This window comes from Cyprinodon variegatus, unplaced genomic scaffold (genome assembly GCF_000732505.1).
Source record: "Cyprinodon variegatus isolate N-32 unplaced genomic scaffold, C_variegatus-1.0 Scaffold113, whole genome shotgun sequence".
Taxonomy (NCBI): Eukaryota; Metazoa; Chordata; class Actinopteri; order Cyprinodontiformes; family Cyprinodontidae; genus Cyprinodon; species Cyprinodon variegatus.
Window position 1 is genome coordinate 743,271 of NW_015150566.1, and position 10,731 is coordinate 754,001.

A 10,731-nucleotide genomic window follows, 5' to 3' on the forward strand; every position below is an offset into this window, starting at 1 on the left:
TGCGTTGTTTTATGATAATTTAACTGAGAAAAAAAAAAAACCCTGAAATGTTAGAACTGTAAATATACAGTCATATGTTTATATTAATGTTTTTAAGTATTTTTTTTTTTTTTACTGTTTTCAAGGTTGCACTTTGAAAAAAATTATTGTCTTGAGAGCTGAAACAAAATTTATTTTTGTTTACATTCGTGTACACAAAAAATAAATCTGTCCAAGTCATAACTCTCTATGGAGTAGCCACAAATTTCGCTCAAGTAAGAGTATCAATATTTTACAAACATATTACTCAAGTAAAAGTTTGTAAAAGTAGTAAAGGATGTTGCAGTAAAACTACTAAAAGTAAAATTTTATTAAAAAGTTACTCAAGTAAATTTAACTGAGTAAATATAACTAGTTACAACCTATCATTCTTAGTATGCATGCTTTATTTTTGTCTGTTTCTTTTATTAAAGAAAACTAAAGAACATCCGGTGACAACATGGAGCAGAGAAATTAAGTCTGAGACACATACTAACTGCATTGATTTTACACAAATTGTGGAAATTAAATAAAAACTAGTAAAGTTTGATCTAAAGAACATAAATAAAAAGGTTTTCATCTACTGGAGGCGTTGATGACTGTTTCCGCCTACGTTGCATAAAGAGGCGGGACTTCCGGTCATTTAGCGCATGTGATTGGTGTATGACGACACCGGAAGTTATTGTTTCTCTGCTATGTTCATGTGCATACTTTAGAGCCTTCATCTCTACTATGGAGCAGAATAATGGTAGGTAAGAGATACTGGAAAATATGGCGATTTATCGCTCCGAACAGCTGGTTTATCGTCACATGAACTGAATATAATTGCCTTAAATACAGCTGGATGTGAAATTCACTGATCCGTTTGCTAAAGCTAACTGGAACTTTCCAACATTACACTGCATTCCGCTCATTACACTAACGAAAATATAATGGATAGTTTGTGTTTGCAGAACGTACATTTAATTACTATATTTAAAACAAAATCGACCAATAATAACCTATGTCAGTCATTTTATTGAAGGGAAAATTAGCTCAGATTTCTACATTAATGGCTGTTTTCTTTAATAATGTAAATCGGAGGTCTTCAACAGGGGGTGCGCGACCCCTAGGGGGACAACAGAGGTACTGCACGGGGGTCGCAAAAGTTTTGGTTTAGACTTTTTTGTTATTATTCCCCCTGCAATTTTTTTCAGTAATTGACATGTCTTTAAATACACATTAACATGAATTCAACACACTGTAGTAAACAGGTAGATTGAGGAAGTCTTTCAGCCATCAAGGCACACATTCAGTGACACACAGGAGCTCTTTCAAGCTGGGCACCATTTCATTCACAACACCTGTCCCATCAATGAGGAATCAGAATCAGAAATACTTTAATAATCACAGGGCGAAATTACTTTCGTTACATTACTCCATCTGTAATAGAGCGACTATAGGACCAGTTCGATATAACATAATTTTATACAATATATAATTATGGAGTCCCCGCTCCATTTCGCCATCAGTTTCGGGGTCCTTGGCCTGGAAAACGAAGACCCCTGATGTAAATTTTTGATTTGCTTGTAGATGGAAGCTTGGCTCTGGTTCGCCATGTTGTGCTGGTTCTGTCAGGAAAGGGTGGTGTTGGAAAGAGCACCATTACCACAGAGCTGGCCTTGGCACTGAGGCATGTCGGCAAGAAGGTGAGTCCTGCAGCCCTGCACTCACTGCTAGATATAACCTGCCTGCACAACCAAACTAATACTGTTTTATGTCCAGGTTGGGATTCTTGATGTGGATCTTTGTGGGCCCAGTATCCCACGTATGCTCAGCGTTGGACGACCAGAAGTGCACCAGTGTGATTCAGGATGGGTACCAGTATACACGGACGCTCAGAAGAGTTTGGCACTGATGTCCATCGGTTTCCTGATGGAAGATCCGGATGAAGCTGTGGTGTGGAGGGGCCCTAAGAAAACAGGTAGGCCATGTAAAGCAAAACCACCTTTAAAGCAATAGGATTTTATTTTTTAAATCAACACACTTTCAATTAAATCTAAATATTGTTACAATCATTTAAAAAAAAAAAGTTTTTACGGTCGGCTGCGTCGAGGACTAAGGCCTCCATGCATGGGCTGTGCGCACTAACCACTGTGTCACCTGCATGCCCATTGTTACACTAATATATAAAAAGTAAAAACAGGGTGCTGGCCTCCTTTGAATTTTCTATATTCGTGGATTTATATTTGAAATCAACATGACTAATAATGGAAATGGAAATTAACCAATGCAACTAATTCTTTTTGAAATTTCTTGTCTCACATAGACGATTATAGACAGGCTTTGTAGAGATAAAGGCTATAAATTATCTCCCAGCAGCTTGATGCTTCTGTGACCAAAACTGCACATATTTAGAGGTTTAAAGTCCACAGGCCTGTAGCCAACCTGCCTATAGCATCCATAGAATCTTGACTTGAACAGAGAGATAAAGAGACCAGAATAAGGTCAAAGTACATCAGTGATGGATCACACAGTCTACCATTTATAGAGCTGAACTGACCGTGGAGGACTGTTGAATCTGGCACGGCGGTGTCTTGGGTCTGTGCAGGCAATGATGAGATCTCATGACTATGGAGTTAGTTTGGAGATAAATGTGCTGTCAGAAAACTTGGTCTCAATCAAAGGTCATGGGTTTTCGAACAAGGACTCAAAAGATGCAGCTCAGAACACCAGTTTTTCTTCTTGTACCAGAATAATCCAGCTGTTTCCTTACAGCGTTACTAACGATTGTGTGTTAAGCTATATGTTTTAACAATTTAAGTGGAAGAAGGTAGTCTTCAAAACATATTTTTTTGGATCAGAAAAAGAAATAGCAAAAGTGGTGTTCAGCAGGATTTGGTCTTGAAATCATTCCTCAGCTAACTGTCCCTTTTTTCACCAGCTTTAATTGGCCAGTTTGTGTCAGATGTAGCATGGGGGGAGCTGGATGTCCTGCTGGTGGACACGCCGCCAGGGACATCTGATGAGCATTTGGCTGTACTGGAAAGCCTAAAAAAACATAAAGTGGATGGAGCTGTATTGGTCACCACACCTCAGGTAAACAGTGAACCAAGTTTATCCTGTGAGTAAATAAAAAGATATGATTCCTGCTTTACCTTTTTGTTTATCGTTCAAAATCAAAACTGAGGCAAACCAGTAGTTGCATTTTCTATGGCACTGGTTACAGGCAGTATCCACAGGCGATGTGCGGAGAGAGATCACCTTCTGTAAGAAGACCGGTGTTCGGATTCTGGGAATTGTAGAGAACATGAGTGGCTTTGTTTGCCCACATTGTTCTGTGAGTAATACTTTTTTACTTTAACCGTCAACTTTAATTCCCACATTTGGAATAGTTATCTGTATATTGAAAAATGGTTAATATTGTTTGGAGATGCCAAAATGTTTACTTATAAATCAATTGTTATTTTTTACAGGAATGCAGCAACATTTTCTCAAAGGGTGGAGGTGAAGAGTTGGCCAAACTAACCGGATCAGTTTTTCTAGGTGGGGTTGATACTTTGTAGTACCAATTCACAGCCAAAAGGTGTCTCCACGTATAACATGAGTCTGTAGAATGCTGCTAAAATGGTTGTGGCACTCATTTATTTCCGTCCTGAATGCAGATCATTAACAATTTTAATGAGTACAGATGGTAGCTTAATAGAACCATGATTCTTGAAAACCCCCTGAAATTGGACATGCATTGGTTGTGCTAAAACTGTGCCTGAATGTTTCATCAGTTTGTGGCGTTAATGTAGACTTTAACTTTCTCATTTCAGGTTCTGTTCCTTTGGATCCTCTTCTCAGTGCCAGCTTAGAGGAAGGCAAAGACTTTACCACATCCTTTCCAGACAGCGCCACATTCGGTGCGATCAGCAGCATATCTCAGTCATTGCTCAAGAGCCTTGAATCTGACTAATTTTTTTTCCCCCAGAACACAGATATTAGTAATTTTGTACATGTGAAGACATTACATTTTGTAAAGTTCAAATAAACATTGATTAAAGTATTTTTAATCATTTCTGTTTTGTCTCCAGCCTTTTGTGATTAGTCATCTTTTGGTGCTGAAGTTGCAGTTTTGTGGTGTGAAGACATCTGCAAAACCAGTGAACTTAAAGCTTCCTTTCACTCATATGAAATAGCGAAGACTGTGTGTTTGGAAGTCATTCAAAAGTTGGAATCTTTAATTGACAAATTGTTAATACATCCAGAGTTTGTACACGATTAGTGATGGACGGTTCAAGAAATTTCCAGAAAATATCCCCCAGATCAAAAGCTGCAGAGAACTTCAAAGGTAATCACTTTAGTCTGCGGGGCGGTACTTCCAACAGCAAGAAAACCCAAATCCCATGCAAGATTTTTAATGCCAGGAATGGGAAAGAAATGAGGTACAGCCACAGGTGAAACAGGAGGTTGTGAATGCGAAGGAATGTGGAAATTACAGCGGTGAGACCCAACATGGGGCACACACATCTTTAATGCAAACAGCAGTACAAGAAAAAACACTGAAGTTTGAAAATGTTCACGCAATGATTAGAATACAGCTACACACAACTCCCACTCCACCAGCAACATACTAAAGGCAATCGTTAGACCAAGATTTAAAGCCAGATGAAAGTCACTTATAACAATTACCCCACAGTGCATTAAATCTAGTGATATTTATACATCTGTATATATTTATATATGTATATTATCTTGGACAATTAGATATTTGCTGCATCTTAACAGTTCAATGAACATGTCATAAATAAAATCAGCAAAACAAAAATCTTAAGTCCATACATGTTTGTCTTTACAAATAGATCCTCAAGATTATTACAGTTCCCAGGCTGATGTGGGGAGAAAAAGCTGTGTGGCCCTTTGGTCAGCTCTAAGACCAGAGGCCAAGCTGCACCAGCTGGCCTCTACGCCTGAAATAAGTGGAGGGAGAGAAGGAATCCTCACAATTTTCTTTTTTAAACACACATACAAGACAGACAAAAATCACTACAGTGCGCATTTACAAGTTGACTATCAAATTGGGACAACTGTACACATTGAGAAAAGACCATATTTATGGAGCCATCATAATCAACTTTCTCACACTTAAACTTTTTTCATTTTGCATGGCAGATTTTTTTTTTTTTATCCCCCCCTTTTTTATTTTTACACTTTCTCCACAAACAGAATTATGGGCCAATGTTGCAGTAGCAGACTCTTTACTTTGTGGAGAGAATAAGAGCAACAATAAGACCATAGAGACCCAGGACCTCAGCAAAAATCAAGATGAGGATCATTCCCACAAAAAGGCGTGGCTGCTGAGCTGTGCCCCTCACACCTGCGTCTCCCACAATACCAATCGCAAAGCCTGCTGCCAGTCCACTGAGACCCACACTGAGTCCAGCGCCGAGGTGAAGAAAACTCCTAAAAAGAAACAAGTGCCACAATGTTAACCAAGTGGTCTGGTAAAGAAAACATTACATAAATGCATCTTCATCTTACATTTAATAGACAAATATAAAGTAATTCTGGAGCCACATGGTGACCGTGCAACTGAGCTGGAGCGTCTAATCACATTGCCTCCACCTAAAAAGGTGCTGGCTAAGCAAAAGGTTGGTGCAGAGGTAGCAGTGCCATTTAATTTTTAATTCAGGTATAAGGACATATAACCACTGCTCTGAGCATTTGTGCACAATACATAAACCAATATGATTAGCCTTTTGACATCCACTTTTTTTACAATAAGCAAGAAATAAATTCCTCTATAAAGTTTCTTTATACTATTTGCTAACCATGATGAACAATTTGTTTTACCGAATTAAAATTAAATATCAATAAGGGAGAAACTGGAAAACTAAAAAGTTCAAACCAAATGTTAGATAAAATCAAGATAACCAAGAAAACTCCTGCTGTCTTTTATAGGAGCCTAAGCTAATTTTCTTAAGATAGTTTAGACTACAATTTGGGACTGCAACAATTAATTGGATTAATTTATCATGGAAATAACCGTCAACTTATTTTGTAATCGCTTAACCATAAACTGGAGTGTAGAGACTCTAAAACATACTTTAAGCTGACTGAGAAGCCCACTAAGAGTAGTAATTCTACTAAATTAGCAAAAAAAAAGCCTTTTAATGTGCTCTACCCAAAACTCCGCAAATGGAAGTTTCAGTTTCACAGAGTTTGATTCTGTAAAAAAAAAAAATCTCCTCTAAGGAACTTTTTGCTATCCGATTATTAATTGAAAAAATAATCTAAATAATAATAGATTAGCAAAATAATCGTTAGTTCCAGCCATAGTACAATTATAAAAAATTACTTTAAAAGCATCAATTAGAGCTGATCCAAAATGCCCTGTAGGCAGGTATGAAATGAAACTGATATAACTACCTAATCTTTTTTTCTTTTTAAATACTTATCTAGGTTTATATATCCGGATCAGATCAATGGACTCATTTTGAGAACCGGTAACCTCTTTTTAGTAACTTCTTAAATCTAATATTTTTATGGAATTCTACAAATACATTTACAGGGAAAGAGTAAACTGCTACCTCTTATGGATATAAAAATGTACCAGTGACTGTACAAAAAAGTGCTTAGCTGAACTTACTTGAAAAGAGTGATATCTGGTGCGATGTTGTTGGCAATCAGCACTGCTACTACAAGGCCGTAGATGGCTATAATACCAGCCATGACCACAGGGATAATTGACTTCATGATGAGCTCCGGCCTCATCACAGACATGGCAGCGATACCTGTGCCACTCTTAGCCGTGCCATAGGCTGCCCCCAAGGCTAGAGGGAGAGAAAACATAACATTAACCCAAAAAATGATAAAAGAAACAAGAATAAATCAGCTGATGGAAAATCTAAAATACAGCTGGGGGAAAAAAAAAGAAGTGAAACAGATGAAGCAGCTACTACAGGTTCTGTTCCCCTAAAAGAAAAGTCCAAAATCACTTCACCAGGGCCTTTCACCTTATGCAAACAGGAAATGGCAAATCACATTTTCTCTCCATAATTATAATGAAAAAAGATAATAAAAGAGGAACGGAGGCTTTACGATGGAACATGTGCTCTTAGCTATGTGCCCACCATATTTGTGTCTGGTAAATATCCCTGATGTTAACAGGGTGAGGATAACAAACTTCAGTTAGATCTGGCAGAAAAAATAAAACTTCCAAAGAACATCTATTAGCATTATATAGAAACAGGTCAGATGAAGAAAGCAAACATCCAGCCGGAAGAGCGGAAACAATATCAAGCAAACAAAAACTAGCTACCATCTATCAACTATTGATTCGGCCCGACAAGATCTTGCAGGTGAAGCAGAAAGTTGTTTACCACATGGAACAGAGCTGTCAGGAATCAGACAGGCTGGTTTGGCCAGATTTCCCAACGACATTAAGAACCAATATTATTCCATTGCAATCCCTAATTTTCTAATGGATAAATTCAATAGCTAACTAGCAGAACAATGCAAAGCTAAAGAAGGAAAAATGGTAGATTCTTCATTTACTGTGCAGATTTTACTCTATGGTGATGTGGGGAACAGGACTTTGGCAAAGTCATTTTCTCAGCTTTATAAAGCAAAAATGATGCTGATTAAATCTGAAAAGTTTCCCAAGGGATCATCTTGGAAAGCAGTCTTTAAAGCCCGAAGCCTCCTGAACTGGGGTTTCTGTTCATGTTCTACTAGTCCTGGGGTTTTTCTGGATGATCTACAGACCGACTGGGCTGTAGGTTTCTACAAGAACAGCTGTTCAGATGTTCACATGGCACAGTGCCATGCATCCATTCATTTCTAGAGATGCATCAGATGATTGCACTCAGTGAAGGTTAGTTCAGTCGTATCTAACTAAAGGGGGTTTGAGAGAGTGTAACTGGGCAGCGGTTTGTAAACTACAACAGAAGCAAAAGGGAACACGGTCATGTTTGCTTAACTGCTGCTCATTCATACTCAAGTACAGCTTTACTGGCATTTTAATCAATTCACGTTAATTTATTCATAAATCAATTTGCATCCCTAGTTTATCTACATGTTTTTAAAAAATTAAAACAATGCAACATGCAAAAACCTTTCATGTCATGTAAAAGAAATATTTCCTCAAAAGCAAATAAACAGCTTAATTCTGTCTCAAGTTTCTGTTGTGCAGCAGTTATTTCTGCAGTAGGCGGAGGCAAAATATCTGCATCATCATTTAAGGGATGCCTCTTTTCAAATTGTCAGACAGCTGAGATTTGAACAATCTTGGTAAAAAAAAAAAAAATTTCCCCCCGTCCAAATGATAAAACGGTGTCTAATGTTACTTTCAAAAGAATTTGATTTCCTATGACAAATTTAACTACAGTGGTGCAGCTTAGAATGGCACCATGTTTTTTGTAAGGCCCCCTGGTGGTGCAGCAGGTCACTTATGTTTATTTCACATTTAGGAAATTTTAAATGGATGGTTTTCAAATTTACATCGTAATGTCAATGACATCAATCTGAAGGATCTAATTTGTTATTTAGCATCCCTATTCATCACCATACCCAACTCATCCCTTCCATAATAGCATAATTCTCATTTAATACAAATGACATTTCACTTTGAGTGCTGATCCTTGTGGAGGAGCCAATTCCCCATTACATTTTAGTGCTTAATCATACTACAGGATACAGTTTTTGCTAGCAAATTCCATGTTATTCAATAATCCATTTTTCATGCCTACAACACTTTATTTGTTGTAATTTCCCTTACCTGCTTGCTGTAAAAAAACAAAAACGAAACAACTGATTTTTCATACTATGGAACAAAAACTATTTCATAACAAAAAAATTAGAAGACAGTAGAGCTGTAATATTTTATCAGATGGAAGTCAGAAGCAGCCAAGTTCCCCTTGATAAGTTCTAACCGGGGAATTAAATCATTTTCTTCCTCTCAGTTCAATTTATCCAGAGTTCCACAATTTAAAATTCTTAAAACTACACACCATTTTTCACCATCAACATCAGCCAACAGAAAATAACTTTGATGCACTATGAGATTATTTTATGAGACCACATTGTTTTGTATTGAGTGCATTATCTCATGAGTTTAAGGTTTAATTTTAATAAAGAAATAAAAAATAATGCAAATTATCCCTTTAATTACAGGGGTTTGGTGTTTGTCAGAAAAATAAAGGTCTAGTACATCTCAAGTTAAATAAAGCTTATATATATTATGAAGTTAATCTAAACCAGAGGAACTGCCACTGTCATTAAGGTAGTAAAATCATTCAGACAAAATCTCACTACAGTTGATAAAACTTTCCAAACTGGTTTAAAAACTGCTCACAAGAGTTTAAACGTTAATTTTAGAGGACCAAGTTGTAAATCCAAGTCAGAAGTCTCATCATGTGACAATCATGTGACCTCACCCTTGCTTTGAGGAATAGGAAGTCAGCCACATCATGATTTCCAATGGTCAATGTAATAAGAAAGCTTACATTTTCTGTTGGTTTTTATTTTATTTTAACGAAATGCATACCAGAAATTAAGCATACACCAAGGCAGTTCGTTTATGTTTACGTGGTAATTAAATAAAGCTTGTGGTAGAGGGCATGGACTCAAATTCTTATGGATTTATGATCTCGACTGTAACATTAGTTTATCATTAATCCACATTGCAACACATTTATTTAGTCTCCTTATTGGACCAGTTAAATTTAAAAGGCAGCTTAGTCGATATGGTGGCAATAACTAAATTGGATATTCAACATTAACAAGCCAACAAACAAGTTAGAGGAATACATTTTAGATTACTTTTTAAATAATTAAAAATCGATTATATAATACCAAACTCAAAGGCAGAAAACTAGTTAGTGTTATATTTTTTCTGTAGAGTGTGTTACGTTGATCGGTTAGCTTCAATGCTAACTCAGACGTTTCTCACCAGCTAGTTAACAAGGCTTAGCTCGTCATAGCTGACGATAGCTGGGTACTTAAGACTAGCAACACTGTGACATAAAAAAAATAAATAAAAACACCGATATGTTTAAAGACAAGAAAACAAATTCATTATACGCCTTATAGCTAACAAAAATGACAGCTAACTTTTTAGCAAATAAATGTTAGCTTTAGCTAACGCGAGCCTTACAAAGCTCTACGGGTAGCTAAAAGCTAATGACACTTTATTCAAATTAAACAAATTTATCAGTTAATACGTACAGATTAATAAGAAATAAACCAAAAGTGTTAGACACTTACCACTAAATATCATAGCCGCGGAGGCTCCCATCACCGCGAAGAACGGCGAGTATTCAGGACTTGAGCTCGACATTCTGTTTCACTAAATTACGTATAAAAATAAAACAAATGTACAAAAATAACAATTAGCGATTAACCAAAAGAGGAAAAAGCGCACTTGATGGAAAAACGAAAGGCCGCGGTCTTGGCAAGCGACGCCGCGTAAACCAGGAACCGTCTAATAAGCTAACTAACAGTGTAAACGGGAGAGTCACGACTCCTGAGATAAATAGCCGGCGCAGCAACACAAAATGGCGAAGCGGAAAAGATCACCTGACTGACTGAACGGATGGAACGCTCAATTTGCTCGGCGCGGGGGGGGAAATTAAGTTATCATTATATTATACACTGCGACGTAAAAAAATGCATACAAATTAAAATGTTTTAATATTATAACGGACAACTTTATTTTATGCCAGGTGTCATTTTTCGTTTATTTTAATT

General features: G+C 37.0%; 2 protein-coding genes across 2 annotated transcripts; one reads left to right on the forward strand and one right to left on the reverse strand.

The window, feature by feature from the left end:
- The first annotated feature begins 667 nt into the window (after nt 1-667).
- nubp2 (nucleotide binding protein 2) lies at nt 668-4,207 on the forward strand. Its single transcript, XM_015375130.1, has 7 exons — nt 668-766; nt 1,591-1,706; nt 1,783-1,981; nt 2,942-3,096; nt 3,227-3,337; nt 3,474-3,543; nt 3,819-4,207. The coding sequence occupies exons 1-7, from the start codon at nt 682-684 to the stop codon at nt 3,956-3,958; spliced, it is 876 nt and encodes a 291-aa protein (XP_015230616.1). The 5' UTR covers nt 668-681; the 3' UTR covers nt 3,959-4,207.
- A 177-nt stretch (nt 4,208-4,384) lies between these two features.
- Nucleotides 4,385-10,524, reverse strand: LOC107085016 (V-type proton ATPase 16 kDa proteolipid subunit). The gene is made up of 3 exons (XM_015375131.1): nt 10,249-10,524; nt 6,632-6,815; nt 4,385-5,445 (listed from the first exon to the last, which is right to left on the reverse strand). Exons 1-3 carry the CDS (start codon nt 10,319-10,321, stop codon nt 5,241-5,243), a joined length of 462 nt encoding a protein of 153 aa, XP_015230617.1. The 5' UTR covers nt 10,322-10,524; the 3' UTR covers nt 4,385-5,240.
- Between the last annotated feature and the right edge of the window lie 207 nt (nt 10,525-10,731).

Coding starts and splice junctions, on each gene's coding strand:
- nubp2 (XM_015375130.1), top strand. CDS start 682: ATGACGACACCGGAAGTTATTGTTTCTCTGCTATGTTCATGTGCATAC. Junction 3,097..3,226: donor TATTGGTCACCACACCTCAG/GTAAACAGTGAA, acceptor CACTGGTTACAG/GCAGTATCCACAGGCGATGT. Junction 3,338..3,473: donor TTGTTTGCCCACATTGTTCT/GTGAGTAATACT, acceptor TATTTTTTACAG/GAATGCAGCAACATTTTCTC.
- LOC107085016 (XM_015375131.1), bottom strand. CDS start 10,321: ATGTCGAGCTCAAGTCCTGAATACTCGCCGTTCTTCGCGGTGATGGGA. Junction 6,816..10,248: donor CGCGGCTATGATATTTAGTG/GTAAGTGTCTAA, acceptor CTCTCCCTCTAG/CCTTGGGGGCAGCCTATGGC. Junction 5,446..6,631: donor CCAGATATCACTCTTTTCAA/GTAAGTTCAGCT, acceptor GTTTCTTTTTAG/GAGTTTTCTTCACCTCGGCG.